The 26,738-nt window shown below is 41.6% G+C and overlaps 1 protein-coding gene across 1 annotated transcript in view; it reads right to left on the bottom strand.

Annotated features, from left to right (window-relative positions):
- PKD2L1 (polycystin 2 like 1, transient receptor potential cation channel) overlaps nucleotides 1–26,738 on the bottom strand; it is a 100,661-nt gene that overhangs the window by 7,960 nt on the left and 65,963 nt on the right. The window contains exons 7-14 of the mRNA XM_075348789.1: nucleotides 23,250–23,420; nucleotides 18,526–18,707; nucleotides 16,475–16,595; nucleotides 15,868–15,966; nucleotides 14,337–14,458; nucleotides 13,033–13,150; nucleotides 8,748–8,884; nucleotides 4,770–4,917 (exon numbers count right to left, since the gene is read on the bottom strand). Coding sequence (XP_075204904.1) covers nucleotides 4,770–4,917; nucleotides 8,748–8,884; nucleotides 13,033–13,150; nucleotides 14,337–14,458; nucleotides 15,868–15,966; nucleotides 16,475–16,595; nucleotides 18,526–18,707; nucleotides 23,250–23,420 — 1,098 coding nt within the window. The remainder of the gene's footprint in view (nucleotides 1–4,769; nucleotides 4,918–8,747; nucleotides 8,885–13,032; nucleotides 13,151–14,336; nucleotides 14,459–15,867; nucleotides 15,967–16,474; nucleotides 16,596–18,525; nucleotides 18,708–23,249; nucleotides 23,421–26,738) is intronic.

Genomic DNA, 26,738 nt, shown 5'->3' with positions numbered 1-26,738 from the left:
AACCTCAAAAGAGCAGTGCATGCAAGACGACTCAGGAATCTCACAGAACTGGAAGACTTTTCCAAGTAAGAATGGATGAAAATCTCTCAAATAAGAATTCAAACACTCTTGGTTGGCTACAAAAAGCGTTTATAAGCTATGATACTTGCCAAAGGGGGTGCTACTAGGTACTAACTGTGTAGGGTGCCCAAACTTTTGAATCGACCCATTTTCCATTTTTTTTAATTTAAAAATGCAAAACATGAATATATATAATATATATATTCCCCTAGAATACAAAGGAAAGGTGTCATCATTAACTTCATGCCTTTCAGAGATCATTTCATCTTCAACTTGCTTAGCTGTTCACAATAACAGTAATTTTGACTAGGGGTGCCCAAAACTTTTCATGCCACTGTGTGAGTGTATATATATATATATATATATATATATATATATATATATATACAGTTAGGTCCAGAAATATTTGGACAGTGACACAAGTTTTGTTATTTTAGCTGTTTGCAGAAACATGTTCAGAAATACAATTATATATATAATATGGGCTGAAAGTGCACACTCCCAGCTGCAATATGAGAGTTTTCACATCCAAATCGGAGAAAGGGTTTAGGAATCATAGCTCTGTAATGCATAGCCTCCTCTTTTTCAAGGGACCAAAAGTAATTGGACAAGGGACTCTAAGGGCTGCAATTAACTCTGAAGGCGTCTCCCTCGTTAACCTGTAATCAATGAAGTAGTTAAAAGGTCTGGGGTTGATTACAGGTATGTGGTTTTGCATACGGAAGCTGTTGCTGTGACCAGACAACATGCGGTCTAAGGAACTCTCAATTGAGGTGAAGCAGAACATCCTGAGGCTGAAAAAAAAGAAAAAATCCATCAGAGAGATAGCAGACATGCTTGGAGTAGCAAAATCAACAGTCGGGTACATTCTGAGAAAAAAGGAATTGACTGGTGAGCTTGGGAACTCAAAAAGGCCTGGGCGTCCACGTATGACAACAGTGGTGGATGATCGCCGCATACTTTTTTTGGTGAAGAAGAACCCGTTCACAACATCAACTGAAGTCCAGAACACTCTCAGTGAAGTAGGTGTATCTGTCTCTAAGTCAACAGTAAAGAGAAGACTCCATGAAAGTAAATACAAAGGGTTCACATCTAGATGCAAACCATTCATCAATTCCAAAAATAGACAGGCCAGAGTTACATTTGCTGAAAAACACCTCATGAAGCCAGCTCAGTTCTGGAAAAGTATTCTATGGACAGATGAGACAAAGATCAACCTGTACCAGAATGATGGGAAGAAAAAAGTTTGGAGAAGAAAGGGAACGGCACATGATCCAAGGCACACCACATCCTCTGTAAAACATGGTGGAGGCAACGTGATGGCATGGGCATGCATGGCTTTCAATGGCACTGGGTCACTTGTGTTTATTGATGACATAACAGCAGACAAGAGTAGCCGGATGAATTCTGAAGTGTACCGGGATATACTTTCAGCCCAGATTCAGCCAAATGCCGCAAAGTTGATCGGACAGCGTTTCATAGTACAGATGGACAATGACCCCAAGCATACAGCCAAAGCTACCCAGGAGTTCATGAGTGCAAAAAAGTGGAACATTCTGCAATGGCCAAGTCAATCACCAGATCTTAACCCAATTGAGCATGCATTTCACTTGCTCAAATCCAGACTTAAGACGGAAAGACCCACAAACAAGCAAGACCTGAAGGCTGCGGCTGCAAAGGCCTGGCAAAGCATTAAGAAGGAGGAAACCCAGCGTTTGGTGATGTCCATGGGTTCCAGACTTAAGGCAGTGATTGCCTCCAAAGGATTCGCAACAAAATATTGAAAATAAAAATATTTTGTTTGGGTTCGGTTTATTTGTCCAATTACTTTTGACCTCCTAAAATGTGGAGTGTTTGTAAAGAAATGTGTACAATTCCTACAATTTCTATCAGATATTTTTGTTCAAACCTTCAAATTAAACGTTACAATCTGCACTTGAATTCTGTTGTAGAGGTTTCATTTCAAATCCAATGTGGTGGCACGCAGAGCCCAACTCGCGAAAATTGTGTCACTGTCCAAATATTTCTGGACCTAACTGTATATATATATATATATATATATATATATATATATATATATATATATATATATATATATATAATATACATATACACATATATATAATATACATATACACACACACACAACTGCATCTCAATACATTAGAATATAATCAAAGAGTTTATTTCAGTAATTCAATACAAAAAGGGAAACGCATACATTATGTAGTCATTACAAACAGGGCTGTGGAGTCGGTAAGCCAAACCTTCGACTCCGACTCCTCAAATTCTCTTGCACCGACTCCGACTCCGGCTCCGACTCCGACTCCTACATATATTGCTTATAGTTAGGTGAAAAATTTATTGTAGTACATGAATATGTGTATGTGAACATCAGATATTTAATAATTTTTATGATACAATAATCAAAATATTTGGATAGAACATAAAATATATTTATTGGAATACAACTTTAGAACACAAAAAACTGTAATAAATTGTAAATATGTAATACACTATGTAATATACAGTAGATTACATATATATCTTGTCTGTGTATATACACCGTATATATATATATATATATATATATTACATATTTACAATTTATTAGTTTTTTGTGTTCTAAAGTTGTATTCCAATAAATATTTTATGTTCTATCCAAATATCTTGATTATTGTATCATAAAAACACTTAAATGTCTGATGTTCACATTGTACTACAATAAATTTTTCACTTAAATATAAGCATTATACTAAATGTTATTATTTAGTAAAATATTCAGCACATTCTGCATTGCACTCCTGTCCCCAATTTATTATATATTTTAGGAGTCGGAGTCGGTGCATTTTATACCGACTCCGACTCCACCAAAATGAGCTCCGACTCCACGACTCCGACTCCACAGCCCTGATTACAAACAGAGTGATCTATTTCTAGTGTTTATTTCTGTTTTAATGTTGATGATTATGGCTTACAGCCAATGAAAACCCAAAAGTCATTATCTCAGAAAATGATATTCACAAAACACCTGCAAAGGCTTTCTGAGCATTTAAAATGGTCCCTTAGTCTGGTTCAGTAGGCTACATAATCATGGGGAAGACTGCTGACTTGACAGATATCCAGAAAACAGTTATTGACACACTCCATAATTCGCGTAAGCCACAGAAGGTCATTGCTAAAGATGGCTGTTCACAGAGTGCTGTATCCAAGGATATTACTGGAAAGTTGAGTGGGAGGACAAAGTGTGGTAGAAAAAGGTGCACAAGCAACCACAATAACCACAGCCTTGATAAGATTAAGAAAAGGTCATTCAAAAATTTGGGAGAGATTCACAAGGAGTGGACTGCTGCTGGAGTCAGTGCTTCAAGAGCCACCACACACAGACGTATCCAGACCATGGGCTACAACTGTCTCTTTCCTTGTGTCAAGCCACTCATGACCAATAGACAACGCCAGAAGTGTCTTATCTGGGCGAAGGAGAAAAAGAACTGGACTGTTGCTCAGTGTCCAAGTTGTTGTTTTCAGATGAAAGTAAATTTTGCATTTCGTTTGGAAATCAAGGTCCCAGAGTCTGGAGGAAGAGTGGAGAGGCCACAATCCAAGCTGCTCGAGGTCTAGTGTGACGTTATCACAATCAGTGATGGTTTGGGGAGCCATATCATCTGCTGGTGTAGGTCCACTGGGTTTTATCAAGCCCAAAGTCAGTGCAGCCAGTGCTCTACTGGGAAATTGTAGAGCACTTCATACTTCAATCTGCCGACAAGCTTTTTGGAGATGGAAATTTAATTTTCCAGCAGGACTTGGCACCTGTCCACACCGCCAAAAGTACTAATACCTGGATTAATAACCACAGTATCACTGTGCTTGATTGGCCAACAAACTCGCCTGACCTAAACCCCATAGAGAATCTATGGAGTATTGTCAAGAGCAAGATGAGAGACACCAGACCAAACAATGCAGACGAGCTGAAAGCTGCTATCAAAGCAACCTGGACTTCCATAACACCTCAGCAGTGCCACAGGCTGATCGCCTCCATGCCACGCCGCATTGATGCAGTAATTCATGCAAAAGGAGCCTCGACCAAGTACTGAGTGCATTTACTTGCAGACTTTTTAGTAGGCGGCAACATTTCTGAGTTTAAAATCATTTTTTCAGTTGGTCTTATATAATCTAATTTTCTGAGATAATGACTTTTGGGTTTTCATTGGCTGTAGGCCATAATCATCAACATTAACAGAAATAAACACTAGAAATAGATCATTCTGTCTGTAATGACTCTATATAATATATAGGAATAGATCCCTCTGTGTGTAGTGACTCTATATAATATATGCGTTTTTCTTTTTGTATTGAATTACTGAAATAAATTATGATACAAGTATACCATGCCTGATGAAGAGACCTGAGTAGTCTCGAAAGCTTGCAATTATTACCATCTTTTCAGTTAGCCATTAAAAGCTATCAACCACTGAGGACTCTCAGTTCTTTTAAACAATTTTTGAAATAAATTAACTTTTTATGATATTGTAATTTATTGACATGCACTTGTATTTCATGGATGACATTTGTGCTGGTCGTTTTCCACACACCATTCTATAACATATACAGTAACAGCACAGCCAAAGATACAGCAGTGTAAATCACCCCATATCTATAGGACCAGGTGTATTTGTAGAAGCTCAGAAATGAATGATTACACAACTCACCTTTGCTATATTGTTCGGCAGATTATCCATCAGGTTTGACTGCTTTACTTTGTTTGTTTCCATTGTCTCCAATTTCATCTCAACCGTTTCAACTTTTTTCATCATGCGACTCATAGACATTTCCAGTTGTTGTAGTCTTCTCTGAAATCTGGAATACATTTACAAAAGGATATTCTACTAATTAATGAAAAATAAATATATTTCTAAGATCTCTTGCTTGTTTGTTTCAATTACTCATGGAAAAGTAAAAATCGTTTCTACATATTTTCCCTCCCCTCCTGACATGGACTTAAAGGGAATCAACCAGCAGGATTTTTCCATTTATGCCTAGGACACACGGCGAGAAAAATAGTGTGAGTGAAATTGAATTCCACTCGGACCAATATTAGTCTATTGAGCAGCTCCCATGAGCGATTATTTTCTCAGCCCTACTTGGACCGAGAAAACAGTCGCAGCATGCAATCCTGTTCCACTTGCACCAATGCAAGTCTATGGGACGTGAAAAACATCGCACTACTATCGCGTTACACCGGTGTCCGAGAATAGCAATAACCGGCAACAGAGGAGATAGGGAGATAAATCCCTCCCTCCCCTCTGCAGCTGTGGTCTGATCGCACGATCGGACCATTGTTGCATGACCCTTGCATGACACTCGGCTCCCGCTGTGTTGCGAGCGTGTGCCGAGTGTCATGCAAGGACTCACACAAATCCCCGTGTGGCACCAGCCATAAGTATAGGCAGTGCTATACTGAAGCTAGAATGGTGAATCAAAGTTTAGAGATTGGATGTTTCATTGCAGAAAATAAACGTTATCAAAGGTCCAGAAATGAGTGCATTGGTTGAGTGGCATTTGCATTGGGGCAGGACTTTGTGGGTCAGGTGTTTAGTAATGCTTCCTCTCCTAGCTGCCTATTTAAATTTCTCCCTTCTCCCCTCTGCTGCTGTGATTGACACTATGGCCGACGCATGTGCAGTATTAATTCAAGTTTTTCTCCAACTCTTCGATAAAATGGCCAGAATGAGTGCATGCACGCACCACAATTCCTGGCTACACTTTATTGAAGAGTTGTAGAAAAGCTTGAAATAATATTGCACATGTGCCCGCCATTGTGTTAACCACTAAAAACAAATATGAGCGGCTGTGCATGCGCAGATTGGATTTTTTTTTATCAATGAATGCGCTGATGCCGTTCATAGTCATCTCCCGTGTCCTCAGTAAAATTGCGACAGGGATCGCAGGAACGCACATGTGCTGAATCCAGAGCCAATTTATTGAAGAATTGGAGAAAAACTTAAAACTAATACTATGAACGAGCCGGCCATAGTGTTAATCGCGGCTGCAGAGGGGAGAAATTTAAATAGATGGGAGGCAGCCAGGGACGGAACCATTACTGAAGACCCAACACACAAAGTCCCGCCCCGATGCACATGTCACTCAACCAATGCACTCATTTCTGGACCCTGGATGTTTGATTGCAGAAAACACATTATCAAAGTGCAAGTATGATTTAATTAAACCTTCCTAGCGCTAGTATGCCACTGCCTTTACTTAATATGTGAATATACTGCTTTTTGGTTCCCTTTAAAAAATGCAATGTGAAAAAGCAACCATTCTATCTATTTAGTAACAGTTCTTTGTGTAGAAATGAAAGGTTATTTCAAATTACTTCAATAGTGTCTGACCAATATTAGAAGGGGACATTGTCACTAAGGAAAATGTATAAAAAAGATAGTGATACATTTTGTAAAAAAAAATATTCTTTTCTTCTAAATTGAAAATACGTTGGAGGAAAAGCGCACTAAATACATCGTCTTAGGCCTCGGTTCCACTAGCTTATGGCATCGGATGTGAAATTCTAATGACTTTCAGCTCAGGATCTGCTGTAAGCATGAACCGAGTGTCATGCAAATGTGATCTGATCTTGCGATCAAATCATGGGTGCGGAGAAGAGGGGAGAGATTATTCTCTCAATCTCCTACATCGAACAGCACACAGATGACATCCGAGTGCAGTCTGATGTTTCACTCGCACCCATAGACTTGTATGGGTGCGTGTGGTGCGAGACTCACTGCCAAATGCAGGGTGCTGTGATTCTTTTCTCATGCCGATCCGGCATGAGAAAAAATAGCAAATCAGCACTGCCTCATAGTTTAAGGTCTTTTATCAGATTGCACTGTTCCGTGTTATCGCATGTGGAATTGAGGCCTTTTATTCAGAATCTGTGGCCACTAATAAAAACAACATTGAGTTGCCTAGAGGTGTGGTGTTCTGCTCCTTAGATTGCTTATACCTTCCCGCTGCTTGATATCAGTGCTGGTGCCAGGTGTCGGACTTCACTGATATCACGTTGATGACCTATCCAGAGGATAGTTCTCAATATATCAGTCTCAGACAACTGCTTTAGTGTTCCATTGTTAAATGTTTAGTATAATGTCTGACCTCATGAACTGTGAAACAGATAAGACTCACTGTATATGAATAAACATAATGTCTATAAGCAGTGTATATTGATATTCTTTGTACACAGTGACCAACGTACATGTGACGTCCTGGCAAAACCAGGTAGTCACAGATAGGCCCCTGCATAACACCATCCCTCACTTAGGAAACACACAGCTAACCTAACCTAAAACCCTAGTCACCCCCCTTAGGGAAAGACAGACACACCAGTGGGCGGGACCAGGTGGTTGGACACGCCCACCCAGGGGTCTAGACAGCCCTGGGCGGGAAAACAAGCAGTTGAGTTTGTAGTTCAGTTTGAGAGGAGTGTGGGCTGGAGCTAGGTGTAGCTCCAGCAGAGGAAGTTCAAGTTGAACGGTGCCAGGGTAGGAGCCCTGGTGCCTTTGGCTAGGAGGCAGATGGTGGTCTCCGTCAGCAGGAGACGGGAAGACGGCTCGGCAGAACCGAGGTGGACTGGGACATGGTTGTAGCCCGCTGGTACCGACATGGGGAACCGACCCGGAACTGGAGCACAAAGGGGGGTACTCGGACCCTGAAGCCAGGACCGGAAACCAGCGGCCTGGTTAATTAACCGATTGAGGCCAGGATTATAGGTCCTGTCCCACCCAAAGTCCCTCATAGAAGACAACAGCCCACCGATAGGGATAGGCGGTCACCGCCAGGGCCCATAGATCCCACGGGCCAGCGTCTGCGGGCACGGCTCCTTAGGCCACATCCATCCGGGAGCGGACTCCTGAGATTCAGACTAGGAAGTCCACCTTACAAAAAAGTCAGTGCAGAGGAAAAGGATAGAGACCACCAGCCCGTGTGGGGGATCCAAATGCAACCGGCCGTGGCGCCGGCCAACAGCACCTTGGTTTACCAAAGACTAGTGTGATTCATTGACTGAGTAATCAAGCATCCCCTTGCCATCGCTATACCCTGCAAAAAGACACTGGGGCCCGGGGCAACCATCCCTATCCACGGAGGGGTTAACATCTAGCTGCCGCAACATCTCCCCCGGGTGCCCCACAAACGCAGCGGTGGTGTCCCACCTCACCACACACCGTGGGTGGCGTCACGAACTTTATACAGCCTAGCCTGTACATCTACGTCTTCCTTTTTATTCGGCATTTCCGCGAGTCCCCCGGGTCCGGAGACCCTCGAGCCACCACCCCAGAAGGCCCGGATCTGAGCAGCGCCGGCTGCTGGCACGGGGGCGGCACATACACACCTCATCCATGCACCCTGCTACAGCTACACTGACATATACCAGTACACCAATCTCTCACCTTTCCCCAAGGTCCCTGAGACTGATGCTCAGTGAACAGATTTGATCTATTTTATCTTTATCTATCTGAGCGTTGTGTACTATGGATATTTGTCATACTCTTTTCAGTTAGCCATCAAAAGTTATCAACCAAAGGTATCTTTTTGGTCACCATGTGTGTCTGTTATTTCTCCATACAGGACCTGCCATATACACCCCCCTCTCACCCCCCCCAAAAAATAAAAATTAAATAATTAGAGCCTTGTACATTATAAATTCTTCTTGAGTAGCCCAGCTTGGCTTAGTGGACAGGTCATTCCTCAGTTCTGATAAATTCACCACTGTGTCCAAATCCTTGTTCCTCTGTGATCGACCCAAATTCTCAATTTCAGCATTCAAAGCCAACTGTAAGAAGAATGATTGTCATGGTGTTAGACAAATGAAACAACATATAAAAAGAAATTATATTGGATTTGAATGAACTAATATATATTGAGAAACATATAACTTCAACACTTGTTTTTTCTCCTATTTTTCATGAGCTGAACTCAAAGATCTAAGACCTGTTCTATGTATGTAGGAGCTGTAATCCCTAGGAGAGACTTGAATGTACTGTGCCTTTAAGGGAACAGGTCTCCCCTGCTGTGCGCAATGGACAGGCCCATGTCTCTTCTTCTGTTACTGTGTGTGGTCTAGCCCTGCGGAGAAAGTGTGGGAAAACAGGCCTGAGAGGGAGACCTGAGAGGAAGGAGTGTAAGCAATGGTTGTGCCACTGCGGCGGAAAGGAAAAGCGGGACTTTGCCTGAGAAGAAAACCCAGAGTTTGCTCAGTCGGTACCCGACCCAGAAGTAGACAACGTCGCCCGGATAAGCCCAGCTGCCTTGTGACTCAAGAGAAGAAAAGCTGCTTCAGTACCTCCCCAGAGAAGTGCGCACCAACGGACTTTGTACCCAAAGAGAGGACCGGTTTCCCGGACGGTACCATGAGTTTCTACTTGTGCGCACTGATTAAGGTTTAGCACAGGCCTCTCTGGTTAGAGTGCAGTGTCCGCACGGTCCCATTATTGGAGGCCAGTTAGGATAGAACGCAGGGTAGTAAAGTATAAGTATACATTTCCTGTTATTGTTTGTACTGTTTTCCTCAGGGATAGTTGCAGCGACCTTTGTAGTCTGTTCCATCTAAATATCTCAAGTTGTGTATCATCTCCTGTTCCAAAGTACCCTTTTCCCTGTTGCCGCACAGTCCTTGTGTGTCACCTGCCCACAATAAAATACCCTGTTTTGTCTGTGGATTCGTCTGGTACAGAAACTTACTCTGCACCTCGGTGGTCCCTCGGTCATCGCTCCATAAGAGGCCTTTTCCTCTTAAATATTGTTCAAATTTGTCTAAATCTGTGTTAGTGAGCACTTCAACTTTGCCGAGATAATCCATGTACCTCTTAGGTGTGGCATATCAAGCTGCTGATTAGACAACTTCACGTTTCATTCAGCTATCACTATAATGAAGGCATTGTAACTGTCACTAATAGCAGCAATGACTCCACTTTATTAGGATTCCATGGCCATTACTGTTGTGCAGGTGATGTTGTTGTCTCCATTTTTGCGGGACTGTCAGTCTCAAAGTCATGGTTAAAATCTAGAGGACATTAAAATCTAGAACAACTACTGACCACACTTTTCATTCAGTGGGCTCAGCAATGAGACTCACATTGCACACACAGTGTAGATATGACCTAGGAACAACACAGAGTGGGATGGACAGTAAAGGCCCTGTCACACACAGAGATAAATTTTTGGCAGATCTGTGGTTGCAGTGAAATCATGGACATATTGTTCTGTGGCGCCCCTGAGGCTGCCGTCGCCACATAGACATTGCACCTCAGCCATAGGTGTGATGTCCCATCCTAGGTAAGGACAAGGGTACATACCGGTTCACAGGCAAATCTGCACAAACACTCATTGCTAGGGACATACAGGGACCAGAGATAGTGGCAGCTACCCCCATGTTGTAGTCAGGGGGGCCGTAAGACCCATCTCTTCTCCCATCGGGTGGGGGCCTAGCAACAAGGAAAGTGGGAGGAGCCAACTAGAAAGTAAGAGTAGAAACAGGAAGTTCAAAGTCAGTGAATGGAGAGTGTGATCTGCGTGAGGCAGAGGAGGAGGGTGTTAGTCGGAAGAGAGAGTGAGCTGAGACAGTAAAGAGAAGGTTCCTGGTGGATATCCTGGGGCCCGGCTAGGCCCAGGTGACATCACAGACAGAGAAGAGAGGATCACAGGGCCACGGAAGGGCATATCTGCTCATGGCCTGCTCCTCAGGAAGATCGGGTGGAGGGATCTGGCTGCATTCGGGGACGGTCCCCAGACAGAGGGAAGAAAGACAATTCCTCAAGTAATACTGAAGGCCCCGGGTGGTTGTAAGCGCCCAGGGCCACAACCTGCCATAGATCCCAATGGAAGAGGGCAAGATTCCAGTCAGGCAAGCCCCCTTGACCAGATTCTATGGTAGAGGCCAAGACAAGTTCATCTATCAAAGTCAAGGCTGTGAAGCCAGCCAAGGAAAGAGACCTAAAAGTGGTGCCCCGGTATTAACCCTAAGAATTACCTGGGATCGGCGGAGGCACCGGATGGCGGATTCCAGCACTCCAACGGCCACCAGTCTGCTGCAGCCCTGGCAACAGTGAGTAAAAGACATCTGAACTGCAATCTCTGGTGTCACTTCCTTTATTCCGCACTGCACCGCATCATTCCCAAAACACCATAGAGTCTTACAAGCACCAACGGTTGCCCCGGGGTTCCGCTCCACCTGTGGGGAGCAGAACCACCATAGCTGCCATTACATCAGCCCCAGAGACCCCATCCAGCAGCGGCGGCTCCATAGCCGCAATCCACAGGTGGCGTCACGAATATATATTTCCACAAACTTTATTATTGATCATCACCCCCACAGCCGCCATATTAATTGACCCCGCCAGGGTCACAGAGTCGGGCCCCAACACCGCTGACTACCCGAGATTAGTTCGGCCTGACACCAGGTCACCCAAAGCCCTGAGGTGGGTGAGTCAGTTCCATTTGTACACAGCCACAAACCTGGCACTGATTGTCCACAATTTCACTGCAACCACAGATCTGCCACAGATTTATCTCTGTGTGTGACAGGGCCTTTACTCTTGACTCAAGTCCCACATCAATAAAGACCCAACCACTGCCCCTGGGCTTATATCTTGGAACATTTTATGCCTCTTTTATTCATGATACTGTTGTAGTAAAGTCCTTTGTGTTCTGTAGTTGCTACCAGTGGCAAAACATAATGATCATGGGTCACAATCAAAATCTCCAAGACTGTCCCCAATTATCACAGGTCTGTAATAGTCTTTGCATATGGACCAAACAGACCTTGTGACATTAACTAGAACTTGATGTACCTCAAAAAATGATGAAAAAACAAACATTTGTCTAGGAGGCTACTAATAGGCCTACAGTAACATTAAAGGAGCTGCAGGAATTGATGAAAGTGATGAAAAGAAAAATCTTCCAGCTCCTAAAATCTCCAATTAAAATGTCAGAACATCTGTGTGCGTTTGGAACTCATTGCTTTTAGCACTATGGATCAGACATTTTAATTGCAACTAATAAACTTGAGATTTTAGGAGCCAGAAGTTTTTTTTCTTTTCGTCATCCACCCATGTCTAGTGACATGGCTTTTTACCTTGCTTAATGCACACCAAGAGCAGATTTCCAGGTGAGCTGTTTTTTCTCTCTCGTTTTCTACATTTCTTACAAGTAGTGGTTGTTTACTGCATGTGACAAAAATCTCCCGTATTCCTCATATGTCTATCCTTTGTGGCAGGGTTGCAAGACTGAAGACTTTTCTTATATAGAAAAATATCCAAGCTCCGCTATGTTTTGCCAAAACCTAAATCCTCTATCAAAAGCATGTGAGAAAACATTTTATGGTCTGATGTGACCAAGACTGAATGTTTTGGCCATAATTTCAAAAAGTATGTTTGGAGCGAAGCCAACAATGCGCAACATCAAAAAAAACCATACCCACAATGATGCATGGTGGAGGCAACTTTATGCCTTGGGTCTGTTTTTTGATGGCTGGAGCTGGGGATTTAGTCAAGGTTGAAGGAATAATGAAGAGTTTCAAACATCAGCAAATTCTGCAACAAAACTTCCAGGTCTCTCCTCAAAAATGAAGAGGCCTCAGCAGGGCAGATCACAGTGCACCTGCGCAGGACCACAATGTCGGCTTGTGTGGATGACGTAGGCGACGTCATTCATACTGGGCTGGGTAGAAGGAGGACAGAGATTGCAGCAGAGTGGAGGTGCTGGACCAGAGAGCAGCAACGCCCATCAGACCGGACCAAACCGCCCCTTACGTGAGTATTATAAAAGTGTTTTTTTTATGTGATGCAGAGTGGCCTGGGCTCTTATATACAGTATTCTAGAATGCTGTATATAAGAGCTCAGTGGTGGTGGCTGCAGCTTTCAGTCGCCAAATCTGGTAACAGGTTCTATTTAACCCTTTGCCCGAGACCCATTGTTACATACTCTGTTTCTCTCCAAGATCTCTCTCATTTTGCTCTGTTCATCTTCGTCCAGAATCCGGTTACCATCCTGGTCAAATCTGGAAAAGGCAGCTGTAATTTCATGATCATCATGGCCTAGTCTATAAAACAGCAAAATATCAACAAAAACTCATTTATTTAGTTTTTTTTACTTTCAATTTTAGCAACACACCCTGCCATATGATGTGGACCTGGCTTATTCTATATCGTGCTATTTTATGGGATTGAATAGAAGGGCAAATTCACACTTGGCAAATTGCCATAGTGCATAGCAGTACAAGAACTGTATTTAGGATAAACTAGAACAACAGTTTAATTTTTAGTCTCATCATCTACAGTCACCAATGGTTCACAACTGATGTGACAATGCATCTCGCCATACATATCTAGCAATCAGCATGTGGAGGTAAAATTATATGTATTAATACCTCCATTTGTGGCACACGGAGGGTTTAACTAACTTCGCCGACTGTCATGACGGTGGCGAGATTTTATCAGACTACTGATTCTGACACTGCACTTGATAATTTCTCTGAGGTCTGTAATCAGCGCAGACTGACTCAGGTGTCGACTAACAGATTGGTAGTTCATAGGCAGAGTAGCAAGAGTTAATCTCTGCTGGTCTGCTTGTGAGTCATCTTTGATCACAGGTAGTGGGGGAGCCAATCACATCTGCTCCACTCCTATATATGCTGGCTGGACACTTCTATTAGTGCCAGATTTAGTTTATTGGTCTGGTGAGGTGTTGTGATCCAGACTAACTGGTTGCTGTAGTACTTGTTTCTGTCTGCAGTTGTGGAGCTTACCCTTGTTGTATTTTTCTTGCTACCTTCCTGCGCTTGCTTTTCTCCTGAGTCTCTCATTGTTTGTTCCCGTGTGTTTGTAGTGTGTCAGAGTTTTGATTTTTCTCCTGACTGTCTTTATCTGTGTTTCCATTTCTCCTGCCCCTTTCTTTGCTGTTGAGAGGGGTAATAAGATCAGTTCTGGTCAGGAGCTTAGCCAGGCATGGGACTCAGGCATATCCATTATTAGGGGTAACTCTGAAATTAGGTATAGCCTAGGGACCCCCTAGCGTGAGGGACAGCATAGGAGCCCCTGTCCCTCACTTTCCTACAGTCACATGGTGACAATTTAAATCTTAAATATTAAATTGAACAAAAAAATAAATGATGTTAAATGAAAGATGTATATCATTCTACAGAATATTCTTAGACGATAAATTACATATACTGATATTCGTCATCTCATCTTATTCATATATTATTTCAATATATTTCCACCACTTACTCTTTTAGACTATTCTTGAACTCTTCAAATGACATTTCTTTGGAGCCATTCTGCAACGCCTTCTGTACATCTGATATACGCTCCTTTTTCAGCTTAAGCTTCATTAATGTCTTCTTGTAACCCTAAAGTGAATATAAATAGTGTCATATTAATATATTCTACATACATTTAAATAGAATGCTAATCTGTCACAAAACATATTGGCTTTTTTTTTGCTTTACAATTTGAAAACCAAGGAAAATGTGTCATGAATATATATTGAAACCATCAAACCTATTTACAAAACCAGAAAGGAAAAAAAGAAGTTCCCTCTAGTTTTTTTTCATTTCAAGAAACTCCTTTTGTAAAATTCAGGTGTGATGCACTTCACTTTTACTTGCAGTAATATACATTGCCTTTAAAACCAGCAGTAATGAACACAAAAAGATGACCCCCGTACTGGACAGACTGGCCTGCCAGAGAAACTAATGATCCCCCAGTTGGCACTAGTAATAATGGCTTATAAGATCCAGCAAGGGACATATCTTCTTCAAGCTAAAATTTGTGCTAATGACTTGCCATGTGATTATATCAATAGTTACCATTATTTTATCTATTGTGCACATTCGCTTGGTAATTTTGTTAAGGAGTTTTGCCACTTTTGACAGTAATCATAGTGTAGCATACCGTACTATTATAGCTGTCAATCAATGTTCCATCAACGATGGTTACCAATTGATCATGAATTTATGGTTTCCATTATATGAAGAAGGCATGACGCCTATATGAAGAGCTTTAGGCCTCTTTCACACGTTTGTGAAAAACCACACAAGTTTTTTCACTGACGTGTCAGATGTGCGTTTTGCCCTCCATGAGCCGTGTTTATGGCCTACGTGTGTTCTCCATGTGTTATCCGTGATAACACACGGAGAACGGGAACTTTCTGCTCACCTGTCCCTGGTGTCGCGGTCCGTGGTGCTGATCTTCGGTCTCCGATCCTGCTGCCTCCCCGCTGCTGCTGCTTCCGGCCGCAGTGAAATGAATATTCAATGAGTGGGAGTTGGAAGCAAGTGACAGCAGCGGCAGAGACAGGAGGGCTGGGAAAGGTGAGTACAGTTTTTTTTAATTTTCTCAAACACGTGTGTTTTCTCCGGCACGTGTCACATGGAACACCTCCGTGTGGTCCGTTTGCGTTCCGTGTGACACCCGTGAGCCGGAGAAAAACGGACATGTTGCCGTGAGAAACACACGGACACACGTATGTACGGAACGGACACACGTTCCGTGCGTAAATACATACGTGTGTCCAAGTCCATTTGAAAACATAGGTCTACGTGTGTACGTGTCTCCGGTACGTGAGGAAACGCACCAGACACGTACCGGAGGCACGTACGTGTGAAAGAGGCCTTATGGATAGTATCACAAACAAAGGATTTCACCTTAATGCTGATATATGCTGTTCACTTAAAAGTAGACATTCTTTATAGATGGAGTTCTAGAAGAGCATCGGAACATTTCCTTCATAGGAATCCCAGTCTAACAATGGCCATACCTGTTTTAAGATGTCTGAAAATTGCAGCTCATTTTTCTGATTTGAGAGCTCTTCTTTTACTTCTGAATATGTGTCATTTATAATAGCCAAAAACATATTCTAAAGAGGAAAACATAATTAACAATGGTTGAAGACACGACATACCATGAAAGTAGCATGCTTTCATTATATCATGGTGAGAGGTATATATTGGGATCAGACAATTTCTAGATGAATAATATGCCACAATACATAATACATAAAAATCTTGTAGATATGTGTGAACCTCTGGGGACAATATATGTTTTGTAAATTAATGTAGCTTCTAAAGGTCAATTTACACATGGTGTATTTTATCTGTGGAATACACTGGTAAAATCTGCAGCGAAATACATTACCAGACAAGAGTTTGAGACTTTTAAAATTTGCACATAGAAAAATAAGCAGGCTTTGGATTTTCAACTATGCAGAATTATGTGGATTTCTTTTTCCAGTGGATGTCGCTATAGTTAATGTGTCAGGATTGTATGTGTGGAACTAGCCTAAAACAATTCACGCATGCGCTATATGATAGTAGGCAGAACAGAAATTGTGATACTGAGAAATGGCTAGAACTTTTCAGGCTTACCAACAACACAAAGAAGACAAAGAAGACGTAGGTGACAAAGTAAATGGGTCCCAGAATTCTGTTTGCATTGTCAATGGCATCATAGTCAAAATCTCCTAAAATTATTCTAAACTGGGTAAATCTACAAAAAAAAAAAGATAAATTAAATGACATGAATTTTAAAAGGACAATGATGGTAACTTGTTAAAGTTTGCATTCCACTTTTCTGATGTAAAAAAAAAAAGTAAATATTGTCCTCTACCATATTTAATTTTGACTTTTTTTGCAATTTTTCTATCACTTTTCAAAAGGGTCAAGATTAGTAGGCAATACTAAGGCTAGGGCCCCACTTTGCGTTTCCACCTGCGTTTCTGGTGCTTTTTTGGTCCCTTTTGAGAAGCACCTTTTTCCTGCCAAAATGCTTGCGTTTCCATTTCCCATTAAAATCAATCGCAAATGTGATTTTTCCGACCGCACTTTGCGTTTGTAAACGCATCTGCGAATTTGCATATTTTGTGGCAAAAACCATACGTTCAAAGAAGCAACATGTCAATTGTTTTTGCCATTTTTGGTCAGTTTTGATAACATTAAAGTCAATGAGAAAATGGCAAAAACCAAGAATCCTCCAAATACCTGCGTTTAACCTGCTTTTTTGGTGCAGAAAACATGCGTTTTGGACTTCAAAAACACATGTTTTTTGGACATCAACATAATGATTTCATATGTCCCTTTGCACACACACATAGACCGACCAATAAAATTAAAAAAATTATTAATTTATTGCTAATTTTTCGTTAAATATTGAATTAACGCAAAAAATTAATGATAGAAATATATTTCCATTATTTTACTTTAAATTATAGATGTTTAACTTTTTTCCTTTTTTTCATTCTGTTTGACTGCTTAAACTTTATTTAGCAGTGTCTTGATGTTCAAAACGCATCTTTCCAAACGCAAGTGGAAAAGCATGTAAAAAGCGCTGAAAACGCATCTAAAATGCGGGAAATACACATGCGTTAAATTTCAGAAAAAGGCAACTTTGGATAAATCAATTAAGGCAAAAACGTGCGTTCTAAACTGCAAGTAGGAGAATGCAAAGTGGGGCCCTAGCCTCAGTGTGAAGAAGAGGGCCGCCTATGTCTCAACAAATTTAATTTAATGCCACAAATTGGAATAATTTTTTTTTTCTGTAACAGGGAGAGGTAAATATGCACCAAATTTCTTAAAGGTAAATTTGGCACGTCTTATGTCAGTTTTGCTATATGTCTTGGGACATTAAAGGAGGCTCATTTATTGGCACCTCGGCCGATTTAGAGAACATGCACTTTATTCTTTCTCTATGAGACTTGGATTCGGCAAGTAATAGGAGTGGGAAACTCCTTTAAGGATGGGAATAATGTTTTAAAGAAAAGATGTAAAAAAAAACAAACCATTTAATAGTGGCCATAGTGGTAATCAGTTAAATATCATTTTCAACATGTTTGGCTACCTATCCTGAAGTGCGGCCAGAGGGAGAAAATGAAATTGCATTTTCTCTGTAGTTGTTTGCTTTCAGTCATGGGGGTGTTTCTGGGGGCTGTGAGCAGTCGGTGATCATTGCCCAGTTAGAGGACAGTTATTACACCCACTGCTCATTGAATGACTTCTCACTATGTAGTAAATATGTAGAGCAGGAAGTCAGTCAATAATTAGGGAAAGCAATTACTGAACGCTCACTGTATAGAGTGCACAGACTACTCACAGACCCGATGACTGGAAGTGAGCAGCTGCAGGGAGAATATAAGTTCATTTTCTCCCTTTCACTGCACCTCCAGCCAGACTGAAGAACATCTATAAAATGGTATTTGCCTACAGATCACCACTATCGCAGCAGGTAAATACTGTTTTGATTTTGTTTTTTGTTTTTTTTGCTCACAGGTTCCCCTTTGGTGAGGCATTCAGCAGACTTGATTTTAATATGTACATCACTGAATAGATCCTAATTGTGATGAGTATACACAATATAAGTTATAAATTGCAACAGTACGCTTAATATAGTTATACGAATACCTGTAAACAATATGATAACTTACATGCACTTTACAAATGTACTGAAGTTTTCCACTTGGGTTCCAAACAAGAGATATCCCAGCTGGGCATAGGCAAAAAACACTATGAAGAACATGATAGCAAAGCCCAATATATCCTTCGCACAACGAGCAAGAGTGGATGAGAGTTGTGTCATTGTCTTATTGAAGCTAATATATTTAAAGATCTGGAGAGAAGAAATGAAGCAATGGATATAAGGGTTAATGTAGCGGGCAAAAATGTCACTTTAGTTCTGGTTAAATCCTTCTTTCAGAGACTATACGGGCTCTGTTCACATGTCTGTTCGGAGATTCCATTTCTTGGTTCCATTTTAGAAACAGAGAAATGAAATAAATGATTTGTTGCATCAGTTACAATTATTTTGAGATACAGTTGAATCATTTTTATTTTATTTATTTATTGTAATTGCCAACTCTAGAAAACCCATTAAAATCAATTAAACGCAAACATTTCAGTGTAATCTGAGTCTTACGGAACTTTCTTTAAAAATTCAACAATCTAAGCTACATTCTAGTGTCTTTGGGTTTTTTTCAGCACAGGAGTGGTGCTTTTAATCTTACATACCTGCCTCTAGTAATATACTCCTCTCCAGCATCTTCAACATTTACCGACGACGCTCTGCTCCCTCAGCAACATCTTGTGACTACAACTTCTGACTGGCTATAATGCCCGTCTATGAGAGCCAGAACCAGGCCAGACCAAGACTCTCATAGACTTGCATTGAAAAAATTGCTCCATGAAATGCTGGATCAGTCGGCACTGGTCACAAGCTGCAGAAGACTGACTGGAGCAGTATAAGAGTAGGTGTCAGGGAACTTAAATTTAAAGCAACACTCCAGCGGTAAAGTAATAATAAAAAAAAGGCTGAGGTGTTGCTTTGAAGAAATATTCCAATATTATATGGAATATATAATTATGACACATTGCAAAGATATGCCATCAATTTATCATCTGTGGTTTTAACCTCTGAGACCCCCACCAGCAGAAATAAGTTGCTTCCAGACACATCAGGCATCAGCTTATCTCCTGTGCATACCAAGGGTCGGGTATGGTAAAATCTAACAATGAAGAAGAAAACCACAATGCTGTGAAATGTAATGCATGGTAAAGATAAGTGTTAGTAATATAAGATAGGAATTTGTAAGATGTAGCAGTATTAATAATGTAATGTGAAATGTTCCTGTATAATGGAAGGCATAGCAGTGTTATGTAGGATGTGATAATGAAGAGAATTATAATGTATGTGTATAGACATGTAGGGTAAAGGTCTGGTCTGCCGAGCTACAGGCTGTAGAGGCAGACAGTGTTAATGTTGGCAATACAATTCTCATAATAGAAGCCCTTAATATGAGCACCAGGTCAGCCAATATACGGCAAAGAAGGTGCCAGCACTACTCATAGTAACAGTGATACACAGGAGGACGAGAGTAAAGTGCAAAATTACAAAAACTTTATTTGAAACATACACAACACAGCACGATTAAAAATGATGGTACACTACCATGAAAATAAAGGAGGGACAGAATGCCAGTGTCTAAGTATGGTAGAATGAAAGACAGCCAACAGGTATATATCAAAATATAGAATAAATGGCTATAAGAAATAGGGGCTGTCACCATTTTAGCTCAAGACATAGGCAAGTAGTGATAGTACAGCGCAAGGACAGTGAAAGGAGTTGCAGCACAAAAATTCCAACATAGGATCTCCAGGCAATAGGGAGAAAACTATGGTGAGATTATAACCTGAGTGTTACGGTTGCTGCGAGCACTGGAGACTATGTCCAGATTTCTTGCTACTGCACATGTGCGAGCGTTGGAGACTAAGTCCAGATTTCTTGCTACTGCACATGTGCGAGCGCCGGAGACTAAGTCCTATCTTGGAGCCATTGCACATGTACGGGTGACATCATCGCTGACACGAGGTCACATGTCTCTGACACCTTCTATGCCGATTGGTCGCTGGTCATGTGCTTGTGACGCCTTGCTCGGTGATAGGCCAGCATGACGTCACTCCTGTCGTTCTGGCAGCGGATTGGCTCTGGTGTCCTCCATCTTGGATGAGGCACAGAGTCTATATAAGACCCTGACACACGCCGCATGGCGCTCAGTCCTCTTGGTTCATGCATAAGAGTAGACACTCTGTGCGTGTTCCTCTAGGCATTCCTCTGTGTATGCTAGGTGAGCGCTACCGGCAGGGTAGCGTTCTTATACCTTACAGCTTCGGCTGCTGTCCGTATCCTTACCTCTTAGGGGAGCGGACATAGGCAGGTGCCTGAGGCACATGGTCTGGCTGGGTCTTGTGATTCGACTCGTAGGTGGACGTTGCCGCTAGGGTAACGTTCCTTATACTGCGTCTGGCAGTTGTTCATATCCTCGCACACTAGGGGAGCAAACAGAGGTAGGAGCTTTGTGCGGCTTACGCTGCTGTTCGTCTCTTTTGCACCACTAGAAGAGCGGACCTAGGCAGGTGCCATATCTAGTGGTTCGTGTCCTCGCACACTAGTGGAGCGAACGCAGGTAGGAGCTTTGTGCGGCCTACGCTGCTGTTCGTCTCTTTTGCACCACTAGAAGAGCGGACCTAGGTAGGTGCCATTTCGCACACATTGCCTTTGTCTCTGTGATTATTAACAGAGATCATTCCACACACCCTCCAAGTAAGGGAGGAATTGCTTTACTTACTTATTATATCCTTCTGTGAGTTAACAGAGGTATTGCACTCTGCCATAGTCTGCAGCAAAGTCTTTGCACGGTGGACCCTGACTGTCTGATACTCCTTTAGGTTATTATCAGACAGCCCCCCGTAACACTGAGTCACCATAGTTTCATAATGAAAGGGGATTGCAATACAAAAAATTCCTCCAGGTAATAAGGGGGAAACTATGGTGAGACTGAGTCACAGAGTGAATGTATAATTAAGGTACAAGGACCAAGCAGTATAAGGGCACATAAAGTACTAACTGCAGTTTCTTACCTAAAGTGCTAGTGCAATAAAATATTCAAAGAATGTACTCCAAGTCCTGCAAGCCAGAACACTGTCCAAAAAGGCTCAATGAAGTCCCTGAATACCGCCCAGGATCTCCATCCGACGCGCGTTTCGCGGGGTCAAGCTTTCTCAAGGTGTGGAGCCAGAGTGATGACTCTGGCTCCCCACCTTGAGAAAGCTTGACCCTGCGAAACTCTCGTCCTCCTGTGTATCAGTGTTAATGTTGGGACTAGCCCATAGGGGAGGGGTTAGCATGCAGGGAAAGGAACAGGTTTCCTTCTAGAAATTTAGACAGGGATCAGTTTGCAGCTGGAGCAGACGAAATTCTGAGAGCTCAGCAAGGCTGCATGACATGGGTGTCTCTACAGCTGAAGGAGACTGGAATCAGAAATAATGTGAAAAAAAAGGTGAAAGGTGCACAAAGTATCCAACATAGTTGGGTCAGCGTGGTGAGCAGGAGAACTAGTGACTATGGTAGTTGGTTTCTCATACAGGACTCTCAGTATAAAGACCCCAGACAGCCCACGACTACAGAAGGTGAAGGATCTGGTCACACAGTTCATGAGACGCTTTCGGAACATCCCCTAGGGTTCCCTTTTCATCAGTAGCGTGAGGCTAGGGTTTGGCAATAGGGGCAACCTATCTCCTTGGCAAGGAAATCTGGACCCGGAGTCTCAAAAAAGGGACGGAATGAGTCTTATGGATGGAAGTATGATGTTGAGCGGGATGGTGGTGAAACAACCGGGACTAAAGTGGACAGAAACAACTAGGTTAAAAGAAGTGGAGGGAACATTGGTGGTGATGCTTTGTACTGAGCAAGAAACTCTGAGTAGATGAGTAGCCACTATTCCCTGTGTACTGTGTTTGTCAAGTTACATTTATGTAAAGGACTGTGTTTTAAGAACTGTCCGTCTCCTTCTGTGCTTAAGTGAACATCTAGTCCTGGCCAACCAAAGCCATCAGCAGCGTTCGTCCTACATGGATAAATTGCTTTTACAACACAAGTCCACACATCCAGCCATCTTTCCTGAGGAGTGCTGGAGTGCGAGAGAAAATCGCCTATGACTTACACCCCGTGCCCTGCTACTCGAGTGCTTCTGTGTTTAGAGCTGGTAGCGCTGCCAGCAAAACAAAAGGATCAGCTGTTCAAATCCCAATGGCCGGATCCTTCCCATCCCCAACATCCTAACACATTATATAGTTGACTGATCTTTAAATGTGTGGGTTTGGAAGACTTTTACCTCCTCTGTATAAAGACATTCTCTTCCACGATTTTAAAAGTAAGGGTTTACAAGCCAAATACTGCACACAATAACTACATATGGGCAGCATGTTGGTGAGCACTGTTGCTTTGCTGTGCGACTGAGGCCTTTGGCTTAAATCTCACTGAGTACAACATCTGCAAGGAGTCTATGTTCTCCCCAAGTTTGTGTGGATTTCCTGAGTTCTCCTATTTCTTCCCACATTTCAAAGACATACTGATAGGGAAATGAGATTGTGGGCTCCAATGGGGGCAGTGATGATAATGTCTGTGAATCACTGAGGCATAAATTGATGTTTTATAAGTGAGGAAAATAAAACATAGATTCAGTTCCGTTTTTATTTTTGTCTGGATGTGCACTTCACTTAAAATTAGAATATCTGCATTTTTTGTGCTATTGATCACTTCTTCAGTGTCATTTATCCACTATTCCTCTATAATAGACCATGAAAACTGCCCACTTACTTTAATCCATGCGAAGAAAAGATTGACAGCATTCATGTTGTTGTACTGTGTCTGCCAAAATGCTAGGAATTCAAAGTCTGCATATATTTTGGGATTTTCCAGTAGTGATCCCATGAGTCGATTCACTTCAATAGTCCGAAAGATATGAAATGCAATGGCTACAAGAGAAAGCTTAACAAAATGGAATCAGTTACTTAACTATGAATGTCATGGATATATATTCACATTCACACACTTATCTACTTATGCCATCTGATGAAGTATGCCACAATAAAAAAAAAACATCCTTCCCTGTTTTAAAATGAGAAGCAATACTTTACTGAAGTATGAGAGTTGGTAGAGCGAGTGACATGTGCCAATGTATGGTTAACTTTACTAATTGAAGGTTTTGTATACCTTTGCACATTTTTTTAAATTGTTCCTGAATGTAAAATTAGGCAATTTTCTATAAATATTTCGTTAAAATTTTCTACCATTCCACTGATGCAATATCTACAAGTCGTTTTTCAATCTACAAATTTGATAGAAATCCATTAGAACTCTTGCTTCTTGTTATGATGGCTTTCTCTGCTCTCCCTTTCTCTTTTCTCACTGTTAAAAATAACACCAGTAAGGGGAGGGGTTGTACACAAATCCAAACATTGTGGACAGGGAAGAAAGTATCTACAGCCACAGGGAGGGCAGAAAAATAATAATAATAATCATAATGATAATATCAATTTCTATAGCGCCAACATATTCCGCAGCGCTTTACAATTTAGAGGTTCATATACAAAGATTCATACTTACAGTTAGGTCCAGAAATATTTGGACAGTGACACAATTTTCGTGAGTTGGGCTCTGCATGCCACCACATTGGATTTGAGATGAAACCTCTACAACAGAATTCAAGTGCAGATTGTAACGTTTAATTTGAAGGTTTGAACAAAAATATCTGATAGAAATTGTAGGAATTGTACACATTTGTTTACAAACACTCCACATTTTAGGCGGTCAAAAGTAATTGGACAAATAAACCAAACCCAAACAAAATATTTTTATTTTCAATATTTTGTTGCGAATCCTTTGGAGGCAATCGCTGCCTTAAGTCTGGAACCCATGGACATCACCAAACGCTGGGTTTCCTCCTTCTTAATGCTTTGCCAGGCCTTTACAGCCGCAGCCTTCAGGTCTTGCTTGTTTGTGGGTCTTTCCGTCTTAAGTCTGATTTGAGCAAGTGAAATGCATGCTCAATTGGGTTAAGATCTGGTGATTGACTTGGCCATTGCAGAATGTTCCACTTTTTTGCACTCATGAACTCCTGGGTAGCTTTGGCTGTATGCTTGGGGTCATTGTCCATCTGTACTATGAAGCGCCGTCCGATCAACTTTGCGGCATTTGGCTGAATCTGGGCTGAAAGTATATCCCTGTACACTTCAGAATTCATCCGGCTACTCTTGTCTGCTGTTATGTCATCAATAAACACAAGTGACCCAGTGCCATTGAAAGCCATGCATGCCCATGCCATCACGTTGCCTCCACCATGTTTTACAGAGGATGTGGTGTGTCTTGGATCATGTGCCGTTCCCTTTCTTCTCCAAACTTTTTTCTTCCCATCATTCTGGTACAGGTTGATCTTTGTCTCATCTGTCCATAGAATACTTTTCCAGAACTGAGCTGGCTTCATGAGGTGTTTTTCAGCAAATTTAACTCTGGCCTGTCTATTTTTGGAATTGATGAATGGTTTGCATCTAGATGTGAACCCTTTGTATTTACTTTCATGGAGTCTTCTCTTTACTGTTGACTTAGAGACAGATACACCTACTTCACTGAGAGTGTTCTGGACTTCAGTTGATGTTGTGAACGGGTTCTTCTTCACCAAAGAAAGTATGCGGCGATCATCCACCACTGTTGTCATCCGTGGACGCCCAGGCCTTTTTGAGTTCCCAAGCTCACCAGTCAATTCCTTTTTTCTTAGAATGTACTTGACTGTTGATTTTGCTGCTCCAAGCATGTCTGCTATCTCTCTGATGGATTTTTTCTTTTTTTTCAGCCTCAGGATGTTCTGCTTCACCTCAATTGAGAGTTCCTTAGACCGCATGTTGTCTGGTCACAGCAACAGCTTCCAAATGCAAAACCACACACCTGTAATCAACCCCAGACCTTTTAACTACTTCATTGATTACAGGTTAATGAGGGAGACGCCTTCAGAGTTAATTGCAGCCCTTAGAGTCCCTTGTCCAATTACTTTTGGTCCCTTTAAAAAGAGGAGGCTATGCATTACAGAGCTATGATTCCTAAACCCTTTCTCCGATTTGGATGTGAAAACTCTCATATTGCAGCTGGGAGTGTGCACTTTCAGCCCATATTATATATATATAATTGTATTTCTGAACATGTTTTTGTAAACAGCTAAAATAACAAAACTTGTGTCACTGTCCAAATATTTCTGGCCCTGACTGTAACAGTTAAAAAAATACAATAATTAAAGCAAAAATAATGGCAACCATGCTCATAAGAGCTTACAGTGAAAATAAACTATTATTAACTTGAGGAAAGCACATAAAGAAAAAATTAATTGCAGTATAGAAGCTCTGCTGATATATGAGCTACTTAGTGAGTGTCCTGGATGTACACAGAGTACACAGTCACCTATATTACTAGTGTGAGAAATTGCAGATCTGCTGCTGACCAGCAATGATCTATGGAGCTTTGGTCTGAGAATTTTCTCAGAACAAAGGTCCATAAGAATCAATGGGCATCATGGGAAATTACTGCATTGGATTACGTCAGAAAATCCAGGATTTATTTTTAATCAATAAATTGATGAATACGGGAATGTGGAGGAGTGTTTATTCCCCGATTGGATTGCTTCAGAACTTTGAGGATTTTTTTTCTCAAGAAATTGGTGAACAAGGGAATCTGGAGCAGTTTTTTTTTCAAATAAACTATGTTTCCCTGTGTGTTTTTTTAACTGTATACTTGCTGGGTTATTAATGGGGGTGTCTGATAGACGCCTATCCATTACTAACCACTGGGCTTGATGCCAGCTGTCAATTCACAGCAGACATCAACCTCAAAAGTATTACACCAATTGCCACCACATCAGAGCACTTGGCAAGAGACCGGCTCAGCTGCAGAATTGTCACATCTAATGGATGCAATACTTCTGGAGTGGTTGGGGGCTACTATTTCTAGGCTAGTAGGGTCCAAATAACCATGGATAGGGAAAAAATGTAAAAATAAAAATGATGTGGGGTCCTGCCTATTTTTATTAACCAGCACAGGTAAAGCAGACATCTGTGGGCTGCAGCCTTTAGCTGTCTGCTTTACCTTGGCTGGTTATCAAAAATAGGGCAGAGTCCACTCAGTTTTTTTTATTTATTTATATAATTTTGAAAAACAACTTCAGATCCCCTCTCTTTTTAATAACCAGCCAAGGTAAAGCAGACAACTGAGGGCTGCAGCCCGCAGTAGTCTGCTTTGCTTGAGCTGTTGATCAAAAATAGG

This window comes from Anomaloglossus baeobatrachus, chromosome 5 (genome assembly GCF_048569485.1).
Source record: "Anomaloglossus baeobatrachus isolate aAnoBae1 chromosome 5, aAnoBae1.hap1, whole genome shotgun sequence".
NCBI lineage: Eukaryota > Metazoa > Chordata > Amphibia > Anura > Aromobatidae > Anomaloglossus > Anomaloglossus baeobatrachus.
This window is presented reverse-complemented; position numbering and strand designations above follow the sequence as displayed.